Source organism: Antrostomus carolinensis, unplaced genomic scaffold (genome assembly GCF_000700745.2).
Source record: "Antrostomus carolinensis isolate BGI_N321 unplaced genomic scaffold, ASM70074v2 scaffold10234, whole genome shotgun sequence".
Lineage (NCBI taxonomy): Eukaryota > Metazoa > Chordata > Aves > Caprimulgiformes > Caprimulgidae > Antrostomus > Antrostomus carolinensis.
This window is the reverse complement of record NW_010310098.1, coordinates 17,770-42,969: the sequence shown is the minus strand read 5'-3', so window position 1 is coordinate 42,969 and position 25,200 is coordinate 17,770. Positions and strand designations below refer to the sequence as shown.

Below are 25,200 nucleotides of genomic sequence, written 5' to 3'. Positions count from 1 at the left end.
CATTGCCTTGCTACTTTTGTTGTGTTGACTTGGTAATATTGGCAGTCTGGAACCAGCTGTACAGCTGAAAAAAATTGAGCTAAAATCTGCAGCAAAATGAGTGAATCTATAGCTAGGAGATAATAGCATTGGGACTGATTCAATATAAGCAAGAAATCACCAGCTGAGTCATTAAAACCAGAGATGAATGGGAAGCAATAAATGGATGGCTTAGATGAATAGGAGTGATTAGGAAATGTGTGAAGTTGGTTGGGTTTTTTTTCCCTAAAGATTATATTTTGTCCTCTAAAGTGGCATATGGCTCCAATGAAAGCTGACATTCCCCATGAATATGTCACTGCCAGTTTAGAAGCACTTTGAGAAATAAAAAGCAGCTTCGTGGACAGCACAGAGGAGGAACAGGCTTCCTGCCCACCGCTCCTGGGTACGAGTTGTTAGCCCACATCCATCAGGAGCTGGCCAGGATGTGGGCTTTGAGGGCAGAGAAGGCTTCTGTGTGTGGGGAAACATCTGGCACTTGGAGGAAGGATTGTTTGCTTTCTTGGGAATGCTTCACTCTACTGTTGGGTAGGACTAAGGGTAACCAAAGTCAAATGGGAGGATGATATGGTCACTTGGGTCTGGAGGCCCAGACTCCAACTACTTCACGGAAAAGAAAAGTTGAATGAAAAGCTGTAGTCTCTTCCCTGACTCATGAAATACTGAATTATCAATGTCTGTTAATGAAATATCAACAGACATATCCCAGTGCTGGTAAAGAGGCAGTAGGAGCGTTTCCTCCAGGGTGAAGGGGATGCTCCTGGTCGCATCAGTGCTCGTGGTCTCATCAGCGAACTAACAGAGATGGGCTTTTTTGGTTTACTGAAATCAGTGACAGCAAAATCAGTCCCCAGCCAAACAACCTTCTTTACAAGTGCAGTCAAATGTAACATCAGACTTGTTTGATAAGTCTGATATGGGGAGCGTGCAGCTGAAGTCAGCCAGCTGCCATGCAGGAGGCACATTTGATTTACACCGAGGTAACGTGACCGATTCCACCCCTTAGAGCCTGAGCCAGTATCTAATAATCACTTCTGACTTTAATAAAAGGAGAGTGCTAAAGCACTCTTATTTATTGTTTCCAATATTGCATCCAAAGACGAGAAAACAGATTTAGAGCTGTAAGAGTCATAAGAACATTGGAGGGACAAAAATGTGGAAAAACTATAGTCTTGCGTCCAACGCATTATCTGTGTCACCACATCACAACAGTCTGATTCTGCATCAAAATTTAAACGCCTGCAGTTATTTTTTGCATTTACATGTTACACATCAAAGTTATCCTGTGCTGTACTCAGCCAGCTGAAGTAGAAGTTGCCCAGAGGAGTCTAGCATGGACCTGAAAAGCCATGTCCTTCAGGCTGTCAGACTCACCCTACTCCTGCACCATGATCAAATTCCTCCTAAAATCTGGACCCTGAAATATTCTGTGTGCTCTGCTCCCCAGACAGGGTAATTAAGAGAGAGTTACTTGCCAACAAAAGGTGGATCTCATTTGTTTAACTTACCTTGAGGACCTGTTGTAGCACCTCTGATCTGGATATTCCCATTCCCTGTTGATAGGGCTGATTGTGATCTTAAGAGGAACATTTTTATAGGAACCTCTCAAACAGATATTGGCAAAAAATACTGGGAGCTTTGAAGATGCTCTCTAATAAAACAGTTCTTGCCTCGCATTTGTTGCATATTTAAGACCAACATTCAAGGGAGAACCTTATTGTTTTCATATTTATAGTTCAGCCAAGGCATTTAAGAAGAAATACTCTTGGTTGCCAGCATAATCAGGTGCTGAGATGCACAGGAACCGGTTGAAAGAAGGCAGCCTGCATCAGTAATCAAGTTAGAGTCAACTGCCTCTGCCCTCCAGCTCGCTCGGAAATGGCACGTAGTCTAATTAGTTATAGAAAGGATTTTACTGAATAGTTGTAAACAGATCTGAGGGTTTGGAATAAAATCAGTCTGACTGTGGAAAGTTTTCAGGATAATTATAAACTTGTTATTGGCAGAGTGTGAAAGAGAGACCAAAGGACTTTTAACAGTGGGAAACTTGTAGCTGTGCACGCTGTTCTGTGGAGGGGACGGAGGTTGTGTCTGGAGGAGTGAGGGTCTGGTGTCTAACCAAGATCTTCTCGAGGAGGATAAGAGGCTTCAGCTGGTTGGGAGACTACCTTTAGAGGTGCTTGCTTTTTTTTTTTTTTTTTTTTTTTTTTTTTTTTTTTTTTTTTTTTTTTAATGCTCTTGAATCATTTGGGTTTTTCCTGTAAATTTGATGGTGCCTCAATACCTGAGGTACCAAACCTGCCATGTTGGAGGGTGTACATCTAGCTGAATTGCACAGTGAAATGATAATACTTATTTTTTTTAAAAAAAAAGAAAGAAAAGAACAACATTTGGCAATATTTGGGGGGTTTTGATCATGGTTTTATATAAAGACATGTGTAAAAATTATCTCTTCACAGATCAGAATGGTCTTGGCTCAGATCTTCACCATCTCCCTACTGATGTAAGTGCTGAAAACTGCATCTTCTGGACAGGCAGGTCCTCGCTACTCCACGAAGCCACCCCGGCCACCAGCCCAACATCACCCTGCCACTCGACTGCCTTCCCGTTCATGGCAATGCCCCAGAATTCGACTGGAGAAAATGGCTTTTGTTTCACTCAGACACTTGACTTCTCCTGCCCATCTCCTCATCCTGGTGAAGTTGTCCGGACCTTCGACAGCCGGAGTGGGCAGGAGGCATGTGACACCCCGCTGAGCAACGGCACCCCGTCCTCCGGCGCACCCAGCCCCTCCGACTCGTGTGCCGAACCCCTTTGTTCCACCACCCCAGGAGAGGAGGGGACCCAGTTTGGCAAAGGGATTAAATACATGTCGGATGAAGGGGAGGATCTGGCGTGTGGCTGGGGGAGGTTCACCCCTGGGTGCTTACAAGTCTTTAACACATCCAAGGGCGTCTTGTTCTTCCTCTGCATGGCCTCTTTCCTGCAAGGCATGACGGTGAATGGCTTCATCAACACTGTCATCACCTCCATAGAGCGACGCTTCGACCTCCGCAGCTACCAGAGCGGGCTGATCGCCAGCTCCTACGACATCGCGGCCTGCATCTGCTTGACCTTCGTCAGCTATTTTGGGGGGAATGGCCACAAACCACGATGGCTGGGTTGGGGCGTGATGATCATGGGCTTGGGCTCACTGGTCTTTGCCTTGCCCCACTTCATCGCGGGACCGTACGAGGCACGTTCGGCGGGGGAGGTGGGCATCTGTGGGGGGAACCAGAGCCTGCCCTGTGCCCAGGCTTCCTCCAGCCTCTCCAGCTACAGGTTCATTTTCATGCTGGGGCAGTTCCTGCATGGGATGGGAGCTACGCCGCTCTACACGCTTGGTGTCACCTATTTAGATGAAAACGTCAAGACTAACTACTCCCCTGTGTATATTGGTGAGTAGAGCTGGGGGTACAGCTTGGACCTGTGGGCTGAGCAATGGTGGGGGGAGCTGGTCCATCTACCTTGGCACCCAACAGACCACATTGTGCAGTTTCCTGAGAAGTGCTCCCAGTTTTTTGTTCCCCATAACAAGTGAGGTGGTAATCAGAGGCAAGCAGCAGCTGTTGAGGAGGTTTTCTTTATTCACAGGCAGGATCTGTAAGTGCAGCTGAATGTTTTCTCTCCTGCAACACATGCCCTGTAGGTCAGGAGATGCCTCCTGCTCCCATCATGGTGCCAGCTTGAGGGAAGCCCTCCAGTGTGCTCCAGCATGTGTGTGACATTGGCATCTCTGTCAAACAACCATGAAGCTGTATGTGTGAGGGGACATCACCCCTTTAGTGCCATAGCACAGGAAGGATGGTCACTGGGGTACTAGGATGCTGCTGGTGCAAAGCACAACCCAGCTTCATTGATGGAAGGTGCTCAGCCCACTCCTCTGCTCAGTATCGCCACTTGCTTAGTGATTTCCAAATACTGACAGTCCCACTGGGTGAAGTTGCTGAAAAGGCTGGCCTTTTAGCTAGTTCAAAATTTAACATTTTCCCATATGTCGTAGCAGGAGGCTGTGCAAGGAAAGAAGGATAAAAAAGTATAAAAAGGATCTAAATCTACTAGAGAATCTCCGGAGGAGGCCACAAAATTGGTGAAGGGTTTAGAGGGGAAGCTGTATGAGGAGAGGCTGGAGTCACTTGGTTTGTTCAGCCTGGAGAAGAGGAGACTGAGCAGAGATCTCATGGCGGTCTAGAACTTCCTCCCAAGGGGAAGAGGAGGGGCAGGTGCTGATCTCTTCTCTCTGGCCACCAACGAATGCCAGGAGCAGAGGTTTTGAGGTTGGCCATGAGGAAAAGGTTCTTGAGGCAGAGGGTGGTGGAGCACTGGAACAGGCTCCCCAGGGAGGTGCTCATGGCACCAAGCCTGACAAGATTCCAGCAGCATTTGGCCAAGGCCCTCAGGGACATGGTGTGAATGTTTGTTTTGTCCTGTGCAGGGACAGGAGTTGGACTCCATGATCCTTGTGGGTCCTTCCAACTCACAACAATCTATGATTGTAAGGAGATCACAAGGAGATCATCAGTAAGTTGATGATCTTTCCATGGCAGCACACAAAAGTGCCAGTGGTGCTGAGTTTAGTGTAGACACTGCATATTGTCGGTGGTAGACAACACTGCTGCTTGTCACACCGGCAGTCAGTGTGGCAGCAGCGTCAGGTACATCCCTGCTAAATAATAAAGCAATAACTACTTAATTATGGTTTTCCACTGAGCCAATCTTGCCTGCCCCAGGCTATAAAAATTCCCAGGTTGGATGCAAAAATTTCCCTGGGCCATCAATGTGAGAAGAAAACTTGTTAAACTGTCTGGCTTTGTTTCTCGCTGGCTCGGGGAGGTGGGTGTGAGGCAGGAGGAGACTGAACATCCTGAATCCAGGAGGGAATCGGGCTGTGGGGGGGTGAGGGATGCTGGGCACCAGCAGTGCTCCTCAGCATCCCTGCCTGAAATGCTGCTCTCTGTCTAACACAGCTTATTTTGTATTTCAGCTGTTTTCTACACTGCTGCAATCCTTGGGCCTGCAGCGGGTTATCTGGTAGGAGGAATGTTTCTAACTATTTATACTGAAATTGGCAGAGAGTAAGTCGCTAAAAAATAATCTTGTTCCTTTTCCTTTATGCTATATATTTCCTTTGGGGGAAAATTAAGCATAATAATATTATGGAGAAATGACTTGGTGGCTGGGTGGAGACATGCCCGTGGTGCTCAGCGGTGTGTCTGTAGGGGTGCAGAAGCTGGAAGGGTGCCTTGCATGAGTGCTGTCGCTGGAAGAAAATCACTGACAAAGCTGTCAGCTTAAATCCTTCCTCACGCCGCGCTGCCTGCGCTAATGAGGTGATGAGCAGCAGGTGGATTTTTTGAATGGGTTCCCTGATGTGACAACCAGCCCTGCTGCTCATCCTCCTGGTAATTCAACCAGGATGTTTAATTCCTCCTTGCTGTCTCATATTTGTAATTTAATTTTATCTCCTGACAGGCTCTTTGGCAGATGAATGGGTTAAAAAGGGGGAGTGGGTTTCCAGAGCATGGACTAGGTTATTTCCACCAGTTTTCTTGCAAAGGATGGCTCTGGGGTGGAATAAGGCTTGTAGCAACCCCCAAAGCACAAATGAAATGGGGAGAGGTGAAGGTGCAAGCCAGAGATTAGAGGAGAATTAAATGGTGTCATTTCTGGGGCTCATTAAGTTTTGAGCTCTCTGATAAGGCAGGCAGCGCTCTGGTGTGGCAGGAGGGATGCTGGTGGATGTGGCATCCCCAGCAGATCACCATGGGAGAGGCCAGAGCTTGGTTTCCTTCACTGATGTCCCCCCTGTGTCTCCCCAACCCTTGCCAGCTTCAGTGAGAGGCACACCGAGCCATCCCACTCTGTTTCAAACCACCACTTCTCTCCCTTGTCTCCTTTTGGCTTCGTTTCTTACAGGATTGACATCTCCCCAGAGAACACACTGTGGGTGGGGGCATGGTGGATCGGCTTCCTCGGGGCTGGAGCAGCCTCCTTCCTCATCTCCATCCCCATCCTGGGGTACCCCCGGCGCCTCCCAGGTAGGTGACCCTGCTGCAGCTCCGTGGAGTTGGGGTTGGGGCCATGGACTACTTGCCTCAGGGCTTGCATCCTCATGCACATGTGTGGCTGGGGACACGAAGACCTTAGAGCATTCACATTGTAATTCCTACGTGGATTTCACCCCTGTGGTTTCCCAGCTCCTCCTTTGCAGCCACTTGTGGAGGGAGGATGTTGCGTTGCATTTTCCACCTGTAAATTCACTGTTTGGGTGAAGCATCCATGTCCCAGGTCTCACATGCTCCTTGTTCCCATTTGCCTCTCGTTTTCAGGATCCCAGCGGTACATCGTTATGAGGGTGTCAGAGGCTCATCAGCTGAAGGATGGGAGCCACAACAAAGCATCGGATCCGGACTTTGGGAAAACAGTTAAAGATCTGCCTCGGTGAGAAAACCACCCCATGCCTGGGGTTCAGGGACACCCCTCCCAAAATTACAAAATTCCACCCCTCTGTCATTACAGGCTGCCCAGGGAGATGGTGGAGTCACCTTCCCTGGTGGGATTTAAAAGATGGGTAGATGGGGTGCTTAGGGACATGGTTTAGAAGTGGAATTGGTGGTGTTGGGTTTATGGTTGAACTCGATGATCTTAAAGGTCTTTTCCAACCACTATGATTCTGTGATTCTGTAAAATCAAGAGGAATGGCCCAAACTGAGTGTGCTTTCTATGATACTAGATAAAAGATTTTGCCCATCTCCAAACGCAGTGATGACACTTTCTTGCAGAGGATGTTGCAAAGTGCCGGGTCCTGTCGGCAGCCAGTGGCTCTTGGCAAACGGGCTGAGCTAGAAATTGTGCTGGGGATCGCGTGGGAGAGCAGGGGGCAAGGTGCTGGTCCTGTCTGTGGTTTTCAGAAGCTCACGTCCACGTGTGAAGATCCACTTGCACTCATATGCAACACACCAAGTTTCACCCAGGGCGGCTTGGTGCCGAGCTTTAGGTGACAGGGGCATTGCTGTCTCATTCCCTCTCCCTGGTGGCATTATTTCTTCTCGTCTGCTTGTGTTTGGCCTCACCTGGCCCAGTTGGGTGTTGTCCAACGTCTTCTCTCCATCCCCTTGGGACTTTTCTTCCTTTCCTCTATTTTTGTTTGTGTTAGATCCCTGTTTTGTCCTTTTAATGAGAAAAGAGGAAACAAAACCCCAACTCTTACAGCTCCATTCCAAATCCAGGGAACAAGGCTCTTATTCTTATTCTTAGTTCCCCCCCTTTTTTTTTTCCTTTTGCTTTTACATCTTCCAGCCAAATTTTATGCGTTACTGCTTCTTATCTCTCCTGCAAAGCAGTGACACAGCAGCGGGCTGAATCACAGGGCTGCTGCTTGGCTTTGCGGCGTGGGTGAGCACGCTTGCACTAAAGGAGGTAGGAAATGGTTTAAAGGGATCCTGGGTGGTCAAAATAAAATGTGGGGTTTTAATTTGGAAGCATTTGCTATGGATCTTTGAAATCTTTTAATTATTTTTGTGTGTGTGTGTGTTGAGTTGTATTCAAATAGCCTCAAGTTGTGCCAGGGGAGGTTTAGGTTGGACATTAGGAAAAAATTCCTTCACTGAAAGGGTTGTCAAGCATTGGAACAGGCTGTGCAAGGAAGTTGTGGAGTCACCATCCCTGAATTTATTTAAAAGATGTGTGGATTTGGTGCTTAGGGACATGGTTTAGTGGTAGACTTGGTCGTTTTAGGTTAATGTTTGGACCCAGTGATCTTAAAGTTCCTTTCCAACCTAAACGATGCTGTGACCCTAAACGGAGGGCAGGGGAAGAGATGCTGCTTTATTTAAAGCTTAGCTCTAGCTGGTGTGTGAGCTGTGGATGTTGTAGAGATACCTGGTATCAAATCCTTTCAGGGCTTGCAATCAATAAGGGGATTTTTCTTTTTGTATTTCTCCCAGGACCGTTCTTAGGGATGAGTTTGCATCCGCATGTGACAGCTGACCCATGCGGAGGCAAACATTCAACGTTGCCAAAGCCTGTGCTACTGCCAGGATTACTGCTGAGCTTTAGTTGTGGTATTTGCCTCTGTGCTGGCAGAGGAGGCTCGAAGCAGGTGCTCAGCACTGGAGTTTTCAGCAGCAGTCACTCTGTGTTGTGTTAACACAACTACTCACATTGGTCTGAAGCTCTTGGAGGCTTTGTTGGAAGTTTACCAGGGGTTAAGGCAGTTTTATAGAGAATATTACATTGAACAGATTTCAATACTGTTATTAAATGGCATTCTTGACTGGGTGCCATTTTCCGAGGTCGCAGCTTATTCTCCGCACGGAAATTAAATTCAAAACCTGCATTTAAATAATGATAAGGTTATGACTAAAACCAACACAAACAGGGTAGCAGAGATGGGTGAAATTCAGTGGTTGATGGTTTTCTTGCTTATCTGGAACAAAGGTCGCACTGTTTCTAGGTGAAGGCTGTCTGACAGCAGGTACAGAGGCAGCCCTCCCCCAGGGACATCTTCTTTCACCTCTCATTCCTGAAGAACAAATACCCAAAGGTGGGCAACTCATATCAAATAATTCAGATCAGTCTAGACCTTAGTGTGGTTTTCATTGGAAAGCAAAAACCCTACAGACTTTTGTGTTCCCTGCTTTTGATTAATAAAAGGGAAGTGCCTTAAAGGGTTGCTATTCTGGAAACTTGCATTAAAGAGGAGATCACATCTGCGTGTGCAGCTCCTGAGGACACGTGGACCAAGCTGGAGAGCAAGGCCAAAGGACACTGTTGCTTTTGTTTTAGTAAGGGATTGGATGCTACACATTTTCTCACAGTGCGGACTGTAAGAGTCTCACAAAGATAAACAGAAATAGTGATGAAATAAAATATTATTCCATGCCATCAGGTCCTTTCCAAGTGAGCTTAATGAATTGCTGTATTCACAGTGCTGCCTAAGAGCAGGAGCTTACAGGAATGCAGCCCGTACAGCTTAATCCTCTTCCCTGAGGAGAATTCTGTCTTAATTCTTGGGTTGAAAAGGCCTGATAAAATAGCATTTTCCTTTCTCTGGTTCCATATGATCACTCTCATGGAACAAGCTCTGCTGTCAGTGCAGAGAGATTCAAACAGAAGGACAGGTAGAGCTGTGCCAGGAGAGGAGGCTTTGTCCTGGAGATCTATGGGATGGAGTTTGTGAAGAATCCTCACTGGTCTCTCAAGCCCTGATCTTCACCACGAGAAGCTATGGTCAATATTTCACTCAGCCCTCTTGGATTAGGTGGCAGAGTGGGGCTTTGTTTTGTCTCATGGCTTTACTCCAGCTTCCATGTGTTGTAAAGGGAGGTTGGTCTACATTCCTGCAGGACGTACGCGCTGCCCCCTGTTCCCTTGGTGGTGGTGACAGCCAGTGTTGTTTTGTGCTGGAAAAGTCCCAATTCACATGCTCTTAAGTTTGCATAAATATTCATCTATCATTAATGACTCGTTAGCTTGTGGCCATTACATTCTGGGGCTTCCTGGGCTTGCAAATGTTCCTCAGAGGAGCAGGCTGTACTTCTAGAGGTCAGGACCGTGACCTGAGGAAAAAGTATCTGTTTGTGCCCAGATCTGTGAAGACTTGCAGAATCAGACTTTTATAGATGATGGGCTTCTTCTCTTGGTAGCACTGAGCTTCCTGAAATCCCTTTGGCCACAAGAACTAAGGACAGTCAAGACTACTCAAGAGTTAGGTGGTTTCTGGGTGTGATTAAAATCCTTCTGATAGCAGTGAAAAGGTCTGTGTTGACTTTGGTAAGGTTTTATATGCCATAGCTTCTCACAACTACATCTTCTATCTACAAACACCTTAAATTCTGTGAGTAAATCCTTACTCTTAGTGCTGAAAGGAGTTCCTCTGCATTTTCCTACCTGTAAGTCTAACCTGTAACCTTTGACCAACAGGCCTGAAGTCCTGATAGTGCCAGGGGACAACTCTCTTTTCTCTTGAACTGTAAAAAGGTGAAGACATTGTATGTTTTGTACATCAGCCACAAGATCCACAAGTGTTTTCTCACTAAGTGTTTGGGTTTTGTGCTTCCAAATAAAGCACAGTCAAAAAGATAATCTTGGAAAATAGTTTAGTAAATTAAACTAATCCCAGCAGCTGGACAATGGTTAGTATAAAGCCACCTGTAATTAAGGTGTAAGAATGTGTGGTATTTCTGGCCTTCAGCTTCTTTATTCTTTTGGTATAATGAAATTCTCCACATTATGTGGATAAAGTTGCATAAATCTGCTGCTGACCCTCAGCACATCTCTCACTCAGTTGTACTACAGTAAGTTGTCTCTGATTTCACGTTTCCTCCAAAGCAGTAGGTGGTAAGTGACTGTGCCTTTCAATTCAATGAGCATCCCACAGCTTCCCTGTCGCTGCTGTTCCTGCAGGATGATGGGTTTCTGCCTGTCTCAGAAATGAGATGATCCGTGGTACTGATCCAGGCAAGGCTTGGGGAAAGTCATGTAGCAGAATTTCAAGCTTGTTGCAAACCCCACCCTGTAAAAAAGCAGTGTCAACCCTCTTAGTCCAATATCCGAGATAGTGAGAGATAATTGAGACCATCCCATGTGCCCGAGGGTGTTTCTGTGTCTTGGAGATGGAATCGTTGCTGGATCATCTTTCTGCATATAAATGATGTGGCAATTTTTCAGGCATATCTGTAGCTCTCTCCTAAATCTCAGTGGGCTTAAGATATAATGTATTTGCTTGACTTATACATTAAGCTCAACATAAAACTGTGCTTAGGGTGTGGGATTTTCCAGTGGGATATAAAGTGTCTTGGAGGTGTTTCCTCCATATAGAAAAGCTTGCTTGGTATTTTCCCTGAGCTGCAAAACATCCATGGTTATCAGGGATTGTTCTCGGTATTCTCATGAGGACATGGGTGCACAAGAGTAGCATGTGTGTATGTGAGGATGTAACACAACTTTGTTCCCTGCTCTTGGTTGAATTGGGAGCCCTGCGATAACTGCCATCAGGGACTGATGAAACCTTGACATTATTGAGGTTTGGTGAAGAGTAGTGTCCTTTCGGTATTGCCCCATTTAGGAATGGAAAATACTCAGCCTAACCCTAAATGTTGGAAAATTATTGCTGAAATCATCCATATAGAAGTTGTGGGCACCCTGAGTGTGAATTATATCACGTGCACACTGCTGGTATCCAATCCCTGGTTTGAACATGTACATGAGATAAATAGACCCATCTGGTGCCCTCATGAGGTCTGCAGAGAAGAGTCCCAGATTATTCCCTCCTGGTTTTGGAGTTAGTTTGACATTCCTCAGATACCCTTGGTGGTTGTCTGTAGGCAACAGGGCTATAAAAGATGGCCAGGGTAAGCGTGTCTGGTAGGTGCCTGCAGATAGTCAGGACAATGCCTGGTAGGAACAAAAGCCAGAGCAACTTGGCACATGAGAGACATCATATATAAAGACAGATTTTAAGGACAAACTCTTGATCCTCACCTGCAATGGAGATCGTTTCCCCCAGAGCACCAATATTTACTCTGTGCAGGTACACAGGGAGAGGTGAGGGTGTCCTCAGCATCCTTCCTTGGCTGGTAGGACTCAATAAGCCTGAGAGGAGAAGCTCCCTGCTCTTTCAAACTGCAATTAGTTCCCTTTTGGATTTTTCTTTCAAAGTAATGCAGTGTGGTGGGATGCTGCCTCATCTTACATATGGTCCTTCTGACCTGAAGATAGGGGACAGAACTGAAATCAAAATGTGCCACAGTGATTCAATTCCAGTATATTTGTCCTTTTCAGTGCAGTGCTGCTTCTTCTGAAGAACCCCACCTTCATCTTCCTCTGCTTAGCAGGAGCAACCGAAGCCACCCTCATTGCTGGGATGTCCACGTTTGGACCCAAGTACCTGGAGTCTCAGTTTAGCTTAAGTGCCTCTGAAGCTGCTACATTTTTTGGTAAGAAAACCAGTTTTTTGCAATGTTTTCCCATTTTGCCTACAAAAAGAAAAGCTGTAGCTCATTTAGGTAGGAGACAAATACGCTTTGCAGTTCATTTACAGGACAGTTATTGTCTTCAGCTATTAGATAGGATCATTTCCCATCAGCACTTCTGTACCAAGGGCATTTTCAGAGCTGTATCTACTGACATCAGGAAGAAGCATGTTGCTTCTGTAGCCATCTGTTACCCTCTAGAGGAAGGCAAAATAACTGTAATCTGTTCTCTCTGGTGCATTACCAAGAAACATTAACTAAACAGCCTCTAACGAGGAACATCTGAACTGGGGGTCTTATTTTATCAGCATCCCAAAACTGGGAAGATCCACACTTAGCTGCTGTATTGTGTGGAAGTGGTGTCCAACAAGCATTGATATTCATGATGTGCTCCTCAAAGAGTCTGCTTTAAGATCTCTAGGTAGGAAAAGCTGCCTTACCAGGCTCATGCCATGTTACCTGAGCTGTTAGAGATGACCAACTACTGTAGGAAAGTCCCCTGAACTCTCACCAAGAAGCCATGCAGCACCCAAGGGGTTATCTCATGCAGACACACTGCAGTTAATATATTCAGACATGAAAACTCCTTGCTGACATTTCTAAACTCACTTGTGTTTTTTTATTTCCCCCCCCCTTTTTTTTTTCCAGGTTATCTGGTTGTGCCAGCTGGAGGGGGAGGCACATTCCTGGGAGGATTCCTTGTGAATAAATTTAAACTCCGCTGTTCAGGAATCATCAAATTGTGTTTACTTTGCACAATGTCGAGTCTGCTGGCTCTGTTCATTTTTTTTATTCACTGCCCTAACATGCCAATGGCTGGAGTAACCCAGATGTACGAGGGAAGGTAATAACAATCATCCCATCTGTCTTGTGCTGCATGGCCCTGGTCAGAATAGAAGGATAGCTCCAACTGCATGGTGCTGGTGGTAGTCACGTGTGAATGTTTTGGTGATGGAAGATGATGTCCAGTCAGTCTTACAGGCAGATACTGAGAGTGAGACCCAGAATATAGATGTCCTAATTTTTGCATCTAGTTGGAGCTCATGGAAGAGGCTCCCTCTTTAGTGAGGGAGGGGAGATCAGCAACGCCAGAGTGTGAGATACTCTTCAGTTGCCTACACAGGATCCCCCATGTCTATCCAGTGGGATAAACTGGACTAAAAGTGGGAATTACCTTTCCAAATTGAGGTGTCTCCCTATGAGCTGGTCACTTAAACTCCCTTGACTTAACTCCCTTGCTGTGGGAAAGAGACAGCTCCAGGGTGCGTTTCACATTCATGGTTAAAATTGGGTGAGATGAAACCATTCCCAAGCCTGGCTTTACGCTACCTGGGGATCCACCACATCTCCTTCTATCCCCCCTTCTCCTTCTCTTCCTCTACCTATTTCCTCCTGGAAAAAACTGTTCTCTCCCCACTGACTGCTCCTGTGCTTCCCTTAGTGCTTTGCCTGATGGCCACCTCAACCTGACAGCAGCCTGCAACGCCGAGTGTGGCTGTCTACAGGAGACCTACAGCCCTGTCTGCGGGAGTGATGACATCATGTATTACTCTCCCTGCCATGCTGGGTGCAAAAAAGTGTCCGAAAACCTCAGGAATGGCAAGAAGGTATGTCTGAAAGCCCTGAGTATTAACAAGGTGGTGCCACATCTCTGGAGTGATTTGGCTGGCTCTCCAAAAGTGTCCACAGGTTTGAGCTTTGCTGCAAATCAGTGTAAAAGCCCAGTGCAGGATGGATGCTCTCAGGCACCACTTGGGATGAAGGCAGAAGGTACCCTGAGGTCACCCTGCTTTGCTTTTCTCAATGTGTCCAACCAGTTTTGCCTCACTCCCTGTCAAACTCTGCTGGAATCCATAGCAAATCACCCAGGTAGGAGGGGAGCTTGGTAGGCACCAAATTCCTGTCTCAATGCTTATTTTGGGTCTTTAGTGAACATGATGTACCTCCTCATCCTTCCAGCACGTTTTTCATAGAGACAGGCAAAGGCTTAAGAAGAGTAATGATGACATTCAGCATTTAAGGGCTGCCTGGCAAAGTTAATGTCACTTATTTAATAACCTGTCTTGAAACAGAGGTGTGTCAAGAATGCAGCTTGATTTCTGCCTTGCTCCACTCTGGGAATGAAACCAGCTGGTTTCTGCCCTCCCTGAATTTCTATATTTTTTTTAGAACTTTGACTACCACCATGCTCTCCTTGGCAAAGTGCCCACCAGCCTTTCTTTCCCAGGTCTATCATGAGTGTAGCTGCATTGAGAAAACCGTCCTGCCCGGCCCTGGTCATGCAGAGGCAGGGAAATGCACCTCCTCTTGTGCAAAAAGACCCCTGCTCCTGTTCTTCATGTTTGTGGTGATCCTCTTCACCTTCCTGAGCAGTATTCCTGCCCTGACTGCCACTCTGAGGTAAGCACAGGATCACCTTGTCCTCTGCCAGTGCTGCAAGAATCCACCTCTGCTTTCTCCTGCTGGCTTAGCCATGGGGAAGGTGTGATGGGAACCACCTTGTTACTGGCAGCCTGGAGACATTGAGACTAATTCCCTTCCCTGTCTAGCTGGGAAGGCAATTTTAGCATTGGCAGCTCCATCCTCTGACATAAGGCACCCGTGTGTGTGTCCCAGTTTGCAGCAGTGGTGGGGGGACATTGCACTGGGGTGAACCTCGATCTCTAGAGGGGATGGAGGTCCCAAACATGCTGGACCCCTGTGCGTGGTGTTGTAGGGTGGGGATGTCCTGTGCAACCTGGCAGCATTTTTAAACAATCCCTTTTTGTTCCTCAGGTGTGTCCCTGACAGGCAAAGATCATTTGCACTCGGGATCCAGTGGATTGTCGTACGAACACTAGGTATGGTCCAGAGTGAACTGGGCATCTGTACGGTCCTTTGGTTTTGTGGAGCGTGTGCCAAGCTGTTACCTAAGAATAATACACGCTGGGTTGGAAAAGAAAGGGGTGGGACACGCGTTGTTGAAAGGAGGATGTTTGCTGTCATCCAGAAAAACCTAATGCCCTTTGCATATGGTTTGCAAACTGAATGAAGGGTTCTGTACCACATCACAGGTTGGGTAGAGGAGCAATGTCCTGGCCACATGTCCTTATTTTAAGAAAAAAGCAGCAGCAGCACTGAAGCTCCTGTGTTTGTCTTTTGACTCTTGTGCAACATGCAGGTCGGGATGGTCAAAAAAACTCCCTCGCTTCTCAAATCTTGAAATTCAGCATATTTTGGGTGCTTTGTGGCTCTTGGCAAAGCTATAGATGTTGTAGGATGAGTTTGCTTAATCATAGTAGCAGCAGAGCTTGATGCTTTTCTGCAAGCACCTCACATCTTGCAAAGCTGGTGTTTAGGTGCTGCCCAAACTGAAGGTCCACTCTCTCTCTCTCCTCACAGGAGGCATCCCTGGCCCCATCGCTTTTGGGTCCATGATTGATAAGTCCTGCCTGCTCTGGCAGGACCAGTGCGGTGACCAAGGTTCTTGCTACGTTTACCACAACTCAGCCATGAGCCGATACACCCTCATCGCTGGACTGGTCTACAAGGTGATGCTGCCTGTTAACTTTGCTCTCTGATTGAGCAAGCAGGTCTTTAGGAGACAGTGTTTTGCTCTGGGAAAGAATTTTTGGGTTGTCCTGATCTGCCTCTCCCCAGCCCAAATCAGACTTTCACACAAGAAATGTTCTCAGGGAAAGCAAAAGCTCCATTTTCTTCTTGTCAGGTAATGGTGCTCCAGGCACCATCATTCTCTTAAATTCCCATTACTTTCTAGATTTACAGCTTCTGTTGCACCACATGAAATATCTCCTCTTCTCCCAACAGTTACCAAAGTGATTTTTTGCTAGAAATGGAGTAAAATATATAACTACAGTGCGTTAGAGTGAGGGATGGCATTGTGGGCAGGCTGTAAATAACCATTCCCAGATCACTGCTAAGAGCTTAGCTGTGTGATTCTTATTTATTATCTGAAAACCATCATTTTAACTGCTCCCAAACAAGCACTTGCCCTAGATAGTCGTGTTTAGCAGTTGCTGTGATAAAGAGGCTTTCAAAAGCCTTCCAGCAAGTGGCTCAGGCGCTGTTGGTCTGCACAGCTCCAGGTGTCCATGTGGGACTGAACAGCTTCTCAGATTCTCACTGTCCCATTGCTATGGGCCTGGCTAAATTCAGATTTTTACCCCCTCCACCCTTGTATGATGGTCTACTGCCCAGCTTAGCCTTCACCTTCATCTGCTCCCCAAAGCTTGGTGAGCAAATCTCATCCCAGATGAGGACCTGATGCTTGATTTTAGGGGGAGTGGAGAGTAACGAGATGTCTTGTTGGCTGCAGGTGGTTGGGACAACCTTCTTTATAGTCGCCTATTTGCTCTACAAACCCCCACCAGCAGAGTCGGCTCCAGGCAGCTCGGATGCATCTGACAATGGCAACTGTGACCTCCAGGAACACAAACCTTCACTGCCAGCTGAAGAGAATTTATAGTGCTGTACATGTGGGAAATGACTTTCTCAGTCTCAAAAATGCGATGAGAAGATGTTACGCAGTCTCTAGGGGGTTTTAAATGAATAGTAATATTATCACTTTTTTAGTTCAAGAGAAATAATTTAATTAACCACTGGTGTGCTTGCTATTTTCTTAACAGCACAAGCACATTTAAAATTGTGTGCTGATGCAATATGCATTTATTTAATTTTATTTAAAGAAAGGGCTACCGTAGCTTTACTCTGTCTGTGACAACCAAGGACCACATTCTCCACTCGTGGAAATAAGCACTGGTAACTCCAATGGAGCACGTGGGGTTTAAACCACCAGAGGATCTGGTCCCTAATATCTCAATTGTAAAGCAAAACTTCTGTTGAGAGTTCCTCAGCCTGAAAAGAGCCCTGCTGTCCTACAGTCTGCATTGCAAAGAGGACAACCGGCTCTTAAACTACTGTATGCAAAGCAGACAGTGTCCTCCTCCTTCTGTCACACACAGCATCGCTCCTTTTGTTCAGGAGCAGGTTATCTAATTATGCAAATTCATGTTACTGTGCAATGGGAGATGGGTTTGAGATGAGATTTGTCTAACAAATTCCTCAGTACACTACAGGCAGCCATCCCCGAGAGCTGCTGAGCGCTGTACGTTCACTGCCTCATTTCATTGCAGAGTTTACACCGTGGTGACACTTCATTTTAGGGTTTGGTTTTTTTTCTTGCATTATTTAAAGGTGATGCCTTTTCTAATGTACTGTGCAAAACTTGAACTTACTTCTTACTGTTTTTTGGGTGCGGGAAGACGTGAGATACAGATCTATGCAATGCTTCTCTTTGGTTGCTCTGTAAAGACGTTGAGTTTGAGTAGGTGAGAGAAGTCACGATGAATTTAATTTGTCTCTAGACCATTAGCTTAAGAGTTAGCTTGCCCTAATGACAGATTGCTTTGTGGAAAGGAGATGTTGACTTGTAACTGGCCTGCTTGCAAATAGAGAGGGCAGCGTTCCCAAAATGACCTTTGAATGTGCAATTGCAATATTGACCAGGACCTTTCTGATGGGGAAAAGTGGAATTTGGGTGGGTGTTTGTCTGGCTTCCCTCTCAACCCAGATCAGGTGAGGTTAGTGCTTATTCTGCCTGTATTTGCACAGCCACACAATCCAGGTCCAGCTCTGGGGGAGGGCTCTGGCCAACCCCTGGAGTCCTACACTGCATAAACCGCGTTCACAGGGATGGGACCTACAGTACTGAGCTGCAAACCTGGTGCTCCTTTTGTGCCAGCTGCTACTTAGAATGACTTTCTAGATGTTTTTGTATATTTTGTGTATTTATGCTTTTCATAAACAGACACGGGATGGGCATTTGTTTCCTTCATTAGCAAAGGACAGACTCTCAGAGCGGGGGGGTGAAGCTGTTCCCGTTGCAGATGGGGATGGTGGTGCTGGGAGCATGGTCCACCTTCAGGTTGATGATGGTCAAGAAAGCAGCTTCTTCCATTCACAGATCCTCTTCCACCAAAGCCAGGTAGTGACCTTCCTGCTTCCAAAGCCCTTGTTTCCCAGCCTCTGTCATGTGCTGGGAGACACTTGAGCATCTCCAGTAACTACTGGAGAAACTAGAGGTGGTGAGGGTGGGATGGAAGGTGGCTTCTGGCTGCTTGAACACGGGCAGCTGGTGCAGCTTTGATGGGGCAGAGCATGCAGGAGAGCCCTGTTTTTTTCCAGGGAGACAGAATTAGACCCACTGAGGTAGGATTAGACCCACTGATGCAGAAGATAACCCCAACAACCACCCAAACACCAAAGGCTTCTTCACAACCTCCACCTGGGTTTGGAGCCACCTGCAGACACGGTCCTGTCTCCAGGCCTTGCCCAGCGATTGCCTTTCCCAGCTTGCAGACACTTTGGGTACAAGCAGGGATCTTAGATGGGGAAAATGCATGAATGTATTTTGGGAACATATTTTATGTACGATGTATTTATGAAAGGTAGAAGTTTTTCTTTATATATATATATATATGGATATTGCAATGCAATTCTAGTGTTTATAAAATGAGTTTTATCTGAGTGTGGTGTTCCCAGAGCAAAAGAAAAGCTCCTGGGATTTTGGGCATTTATTGTGTTGCTGTGGGACTGGTGAGCCATGGATTTAAGTAAGCAGCAGCAACAAAGTGTTCCTGTTGTATAAACAGGTTATGTAGGTGTACAGGTAACTTAAAATATTTGAAAGTATGTTTCCAAGTCTCATCTGAAGTATTATATTGCTATAAAAGCATAGAAATATAATCAGTATTTCACAGGTACTTGTGTGTGTGTTTTTCATCAGTTGTCACCCTTTCCCAGCTGCTGTTCTTAGTAGGATGGGCTGGATCGTGCTGCAGAGCCTCCTGCCAACGGGGTCAGGACCACCCCGTGGGCATCCAGGCTTCACTGAAGGTCATCATGGTGTCTCCAAGGAAGAGAGTTTGGATTTAGGTTTGTGCTTAAATTATAGCGTTAATAAAGTACCTCGTGGATACAGGAGCTGCCACATCATCAGACGGGCGGGACAGCAGGTGACATTCAGACCCTGTGGATTGGTGTCTCCTGTTGACTAACGCTCTCCTCCTGAGAGAGATGATCATTGCTTCTGAAGGCAAAAGAGGATTTTGGTTACTTGAGAATCAGAATGAAGAGGGCAAGGTAATACCTTTGCTTTCCTCTTTCATCGACAGCCCAACCCTGTTAAATCCATAGAGTTTCTCCCAGACCTACACTATGGAAATGAGGTCAAAGTCCTGTGTCACCTATGGTTTGTTGAAGGGGTGATTCATGCTGTTAAAGAATACAAACAAACAGTGGGTGGAATTGAGGAAAAGCCACAGGGAAGTAAAACAAATGAGCCCCCAGAAGGGAGCCCAGGCAGGATGAACTGAATGTTATTTACTGTAGACAACAGCCCAGACAGTCAATGAGCCGTTTTTCTCTAGTGAAGAGTTTGTTTAGAAGCTTCCTGGAGCTTTTAAAATGACAGCAAATAAAAGCTTTGCCTGTGATACACAGATAGTTTTGTAGAGCTTCTACCCTTGTGCTGCTGCCGTGGCCTCTCTGCTTCACCTCATGTGCAGAAGAACCTTGATGCCTCCAAACCCCCATCAGCTTCCCCTGCTCCCTCCCCTACAAAGACCAGGTTCCCTTCTTGCCATGGATGGGAATGGGAATAAATACTGGTAAATCACTTTTTATACTTAGATTAATATAATTCAGGAAGAAAAACAAACAAACAAAACCAACAAACAACCCCCCAGCTGATTGACATGTTTTGATTACATCGAAAGAAAAACAAACAAACAAACAAATCAAAAAAACCTTAACTTTTTTCAGAGGATTTCAGAGCCTTTTCTTGACCCATCGCTGTGGGTCAGGGTTTTGCATGGGGTGCAGGTGAGGACCCTGGCCCTGGTGCCACTAGATGGCAATGGAGACAGCAGCATGGTGACAGTGGCTTTGTCCAGCATCTCTGGTTCAGGGCAAGTTCTTGTTGCTTTATAGAACGAAGAAAGGCAGAGGAACAAAAGTGAAAAAAATAATTAAACTACAGGAGGATGAAATCTTTACATCCCCACAGCAGATCCTAGTTTGGATTTGTTGTGGAGAAAAACCTACCTGTGTTTTCCTGTGGTTGCAAAGGACACTTGGTTTAGAGCACAGCAATAACCCCAGGGTGCTCTGGTCCAGCTGAACTCAGTGGAAAACCTTTTATTAAGCCCAGTGAGCTCTGGATCAGGCCCATAATTATCTTCTCTGCTTGCTTTAAAACCAAATAGCAATAAAGAAGAATGGCAGATTAAAGGAAACAGCTGTGTTTTACCAGACTCACAGAATCATTGTGGTTGGAAAAGACCTCTAAGATCATCCAGATCCAACTGATCACAACCATGCCCACTAAACCATAGCCCCAAGTGCTACATCTACATGTTTCTTGAACACCTCCAGGGATGGGGACCACTCTTTTGGAGAAGAAATTCTTCCTAATATCCAACCTGAACCTCCCTTGGTGCGACTTGAGGCCACTACCTCTCATCACAGTGCTGGTTACCTGGGAGAAGAGACCCACCCCCACCTCCCTCCACCCTCCTTTCAGGGAGTTGGACAGAGCCAGAAGGTCTCCCCTCAGCCTCCTTTTCTCCAGGCTCAACACCCCCAGTTCCCTCAGCTGGGAACTCATCACACTTGTGCTCCAGACCCTTCCCCAGCTCCGTTGCCCTTCTCTGGACACGCTCCAGCAAAGGCGGTGGTGGCCAGGAGGTGTATGGGTGTCTGAGGCTCTGCTGTGGGAATGGGACTGGATTTCTATGGAACAGTCCGAGGGGATTCGAGGGAGCAGAATGTGCTGGCATTTTCTATGGCCAAAACAATTTCCTCTGGAAAAAAAATGCATGCCAAAATTTTCTTGTCTTCTCTGCAAGTTTTCATATTGACCTGCAGAAAGCAATTTCAGAAGATGAAAATGAGACCATTTTGCTCTTTGGAATGAGGCACTGCATTTCTTCTCCAGCCAGGGACCCTCCATCCCATTTCCTAGAAACTCATAGGAGACTAAATCTCACATTAAATTAAAATTTCCAGTTGTGTTACATCTTGCCTGCTTCATTATCAAGTAACACTCTGTCAGCTAATACAGGGTCCTGAGAAACCTCCTACAAGTATATAGAATGGGATGAGTCCACCAGAAACTCTCATTACAGACCTACCCTTCTAGTAAGGGTGAAGCAGAGCTGCTATAAAATTGATATTGCAGCAGTTCAGTGAATGCACTAGTAACTATAGAAACTGTAGCTCTAGACATGAATGTTCGACATACTAATGTGCCCTGGTTCAAACTAATAAGACAAATGTGATCTCTTACTATTCTAGCAATCTGCTTTAAAACTACAAAATCTGTTCCAAGTGAAGCATTGCTTTAAAAGTTGATGACATCACAGCAGAGGTAAGAATTAAAAATCATGAGCTATCCGAGCCTTTATGGCACTACAGATAAAAATCTGCCTGGGATTTGTCACCTATGCAATATCTATGAAAAATGTTTTTAATAGGAAAAGTGAGGAACCCATCATCTTTGCATCCTTCCTTTCTAAGGATGGATTGGTGGTGGATTTGCCTTGGGAGATGCAGATACTAATTTTTGTTTTACTCTGGAATGAAAGAAGCAATAGAGTTGAGCTTGATGCACCAAAAAATGTGGATTATTAACTTAACTAAGGTGGGCAATTAACTTCCTTCCCTGAGTGATGAGTACATAGCAGTTCAAGCACAGGTCGTGGCACTCACCGTGCTGAAGGCAGCAGCCAAGTGAGTCAGGTGAAGTTGTGCCCCTTTGCCATTGCTATGGAGAGCTGCCATTGCATGGAGATGTCATGGATCGTGCTGAAACATTTAGACTTGGAGCAAAAGATTGTTGGGCACCGTTTGAGCTTTTTAACATCAGTCAGGATCAATTAGGGGTTGTCCATCTAACTCGCATTTTAAAGGCTTCCCCATGTGGAAGGGTGGCTTCTCCTAAGAAACAGCTCAAGTTGCTCAAGAAACCCAGTCTGGGGCTCTCTGTTACACAGTTAAATTTTCTTTAACAACATGTTAAAATTTTATTTTACTTCTTTTTTCCTTTTCCTTTTCCTTTTCCTTTTCCTTTTCCTTTTTCTTCTTCTTCTTTTTCTTCTTCTTTTTCTTCTTCTTTTTCTTCTTCTTTTTCTTCTTCTTTTTCTTCTTCTTCTTCTTCTTTTTCACATGCTAATCCACAATTCCTAACCAGCAAGGTGGGAAGGTTTTGTGCAATCCTTTAAACACTTCATTTGGATCTGCTCTAAGAATACTCTCTCACTAGAACATTGCAGTGTATTTCTCTTTTTCTTTCTGCTCTGGGAATACACAGGAAGCAGTGTGTTACCTACAGCTGTGTAAATCAGATAACCACGAAGAAAACTGATGAAGCCTCAGGGCACTTTATCAGTGTCTTCCAGGAATCCCACACTTTGTAAGTGAGTTTTATTCTGGACTTGTGAGTATTTCTGGCATCTTATCTGCTTCTTGTCTTGCTCTGAATCAAATGATGCTCTTCTCTAAGAGATAAACCTCATCTCATTCTTTTATTGCACTTTTATTATCATGGAGATGTTGTTCTGTGTGGGATGGCTCATGGGAATGCCCAGTTGGGTTTTAAATTCTTTGTGAATCCTGCAAGTGCTGGAGAAGCAGGAGAGCATCTGGTCCTCCCCCAGATTCACCTAAACAACATGCTCCAGCTTTGTGGGTGCTGGGGCTCTGGGGGGGTTCCTGCTGCAGCCCAGAGCAGATTGACGAGTTGCTAAACCTCTGCCTTCAGCCTCAAAAATTTAAAAGCTGTAGGGAGAACTAGAAATCTTCAAACATCACTCGAGGGGATTGTGGGTATGGGCAGACCCAGCTGCTCTCCACCCCGGGGGTGCCTGGGGAGATTCCTCCCTCTGGAGCATCCTGGAGCCAGACGGATGGTGCTCCTTGGCAGGAACAAGCTGGAGAGATGGAAGGGGAAAAAAAAAGAAAGGAAAAAAAAGGTTGCTATACTCATATTTTGCTAATCTAATTAGGCAAAAGAAACATCATTAAAGTTCTGCGTGTCTAATTGATTAACATTCCCACTAAGCACAAGGTTGTTTTCATTAGCGGAGTTTTCGAGCTGCAAATGCCTCTTTGCCTGTAGCTGCAAATATGTTGCATATCTAGAAGGTGAATCTCATTTCTGTCTTTGTAAAATACTTTACATTTTTATACGACTATTAGTGATGAGGGGAAAGAGAGGAGATAGGAGAAAAGCTCGAAGCGCAGAATAAGCTGAGGGTCTTGGAAAGTGAGACTTTGTTATTTTTCATGCCTCGTTAGCAGGAAAAGGGAGTATTCTTTTTTTTCTATCCCATAACAATCATAAAGATTTTCCACTCTGCACAGGAAAAAAATATAAATCTTTGGGGCTTCAGTGAGCTGAGAACCTGGAAATGCACAACTCATTTTCATCAAAATTAATCAGATTTCTCCAATTTCCTTTTGTGTTCCTTTTGTCTGCAGCTTCATAAATATCTAAATGAAAATTTATTTTGTGCTAAACCAGGAATTTGCAGTTCATAAAAGGAAACCCCCAGATTGCTACATCGCAAAGGTTTCATTTTGACATTAAATAACCCAGCCATTTCACAGTGTCATCGGGTGCCTTTTCTACCTTGGAATGGAGAGCACAGATGCTATCCCATCCCCACCCCATCCCCATCCCATCCCCATCCCCATCCCCATCCCCATCCCATCCCATCCCATCCCATCCCATCCCATCCCATCCCATCCCATCCCATCCCATGGTTTATTCAGAGTCTGTACCAGCCTCAGCCATCCCTGTTTTGCACATCTTGTCCCGGATCACAGCTGAGCCCCTCCAGCCAGGCAGACTGTTATTAGACAGCAGATTAATCAGACTGTTATCATCACTATCTGATAATAACCCCAGCTTTTCTTCCTTGATATCTTTCCCATCATCGTTTTCCTGGATGCCAAATGCACAGGCAATAGGGGAATTTGCAGCAGGTTCCCCAAATGTTTCTCACTATCATTAACAGACTCTACAAGTGACAAAATCAAAATTCTCGTCACATTTTCCCTTTTCCTCATCTTACCAGTAGAATTAGAGATGTTATTATAAAAATATTAAAAGCACCAGACTTTCTTAGGGAACTCACCTATAAATAAGTTTAATATAAGATGGGTTAAAACTTGCAGGTGAGCAGCTTGAGAGGCTGTTTTTTTCTGACCACTTTACCCTGTTACCCAGAGGGCTGTAGCTGTAACTACCCATCCCAGTTTTCCCCAGCAGCAAAAAACACCCTACAAGTTATACGTGTCCCATCTGTGTCGAGTCAGGGCAAATAAAATCCCAGCCCGAGACCAGCGATATGAAAATCTCCATAATTGTGGTGCAGGCATTGCCTTCCCTGCTCGTGTTTGGTCTCATCCCCAGGAACGGTAACAAATCCCGTGTGAATCTGGGTCATGCAGGGACAGTGAAAAATGAGCGGCACAGACTGTGTGTGCTCCAGATTTCACCCACAGCCAACCCCTCTTGTGAAAAAATTTATTCTTCAGGAATGGATGTTTAAAAAAAATAAAAATAAAAATAAAAATTAAAATTGCAAAGTAGATTAATGCAACAGCTTGAGTTTTATGGTCACTTCCTACATAATCGTTTGTTGAGTTTGGTTTGTTTCTTTGAGAGGACAAAAAAGTTACTTCCAAGAAGGATTTACAAATAATTGTATTTACAGAATTATTTTTGCATTCATGGGCTTTCAGGGGAAGCAGTGGGAAGGGCACCAGGACTGGGTGCGTTGTGATTTGACTCACAGATAAACTGCTCAATGGATCCACTTCCCAGGCTGCTGCTATTTTAGTTTGCCATTTGTTAATTTTTTTTTCCTTTCATTTTGCACATTTCCTCTTCAACACCCACTTTCTTGGTATCGCCCATGCTTTTCATTTCAGAGGAGAGAAACCAAAGGCTCAACAGGGTAAAGAAAGATCCCGTTGCAGATGTTGCCCGATGCCAAGAGGCAGTTAGTGAAGTTTATTTAATTTTTATTTTATTTTATCTTTTTTATTTTATTTTATTTTATTTTATTTTATTTTATTTTAT

The 25,200-nt window shown here is 45.4% G+C and overlaps 1 protein-coding gene across 1 annotated transcript; it reads left to right on the top strand.

Annotated features, from left to right (window-relative positions):
* The first annotated feature begins 2,650 nt into the window (after nucleotides 1-2,650).
* Nucleotides 2,651-16,841, top strand: SLCO4A1 (solute carrier organic anion transporter family member 4A1). Its single transcript, XM_010166301.1, has 11 exons — nucleotides 2,651-3,476; nucleotides 5,063-5,153; nucleotides 5,995-6,116; nucleotides 6,408-6,519; nucleotides 11,863-12,017; nucleotides 12,702-12,897; nucleotides 13,495-13,660; nucleotides 14,281-14,453; nucleotides 14,829-14,893; nucleotides 15,435-15,583; nucleotides 16,369-16,841. Exons 1-11 carry the CDS (start codon nucleotides 2,651-2,653, stop codon nucleotides 16,516-16,518), a joined length of 2,205 nt encoding a protein of 734 aa, XP_010164603.1. The 3' UTR covers nucleotides 16,519-16,841.
* The last annotated feature ends 8,359 nt before the right edge of the window (nucleotides 16,842-25,200 follow it).

Excerpts from the sequence above, each read along its gene's own strand:
- SLCO4A1 (XM_010166301.1), top strand. The coding sequence starts at position 2,651 with ATGGCAATGCCCCAGAATTCGACTGGAGAAAATGGCTTTTGTTTCACT. Across the intron at positions 5,154-5,994 it reads TATACTGAAATTGGCAGAGA|GATTGACATCTCCCCAGAGA; the intron begins GTAAGTCGCTAA and ends CGTTTCTTACAG. Across the intron at positions 6,520-11,862 it reads ACAGTTAAAGATCTGCCTCG|TGCAGTGCTGCTTCTTCTGA; the intron begins GTGAGAAAACCA and ends TGTCCTTTTCAG.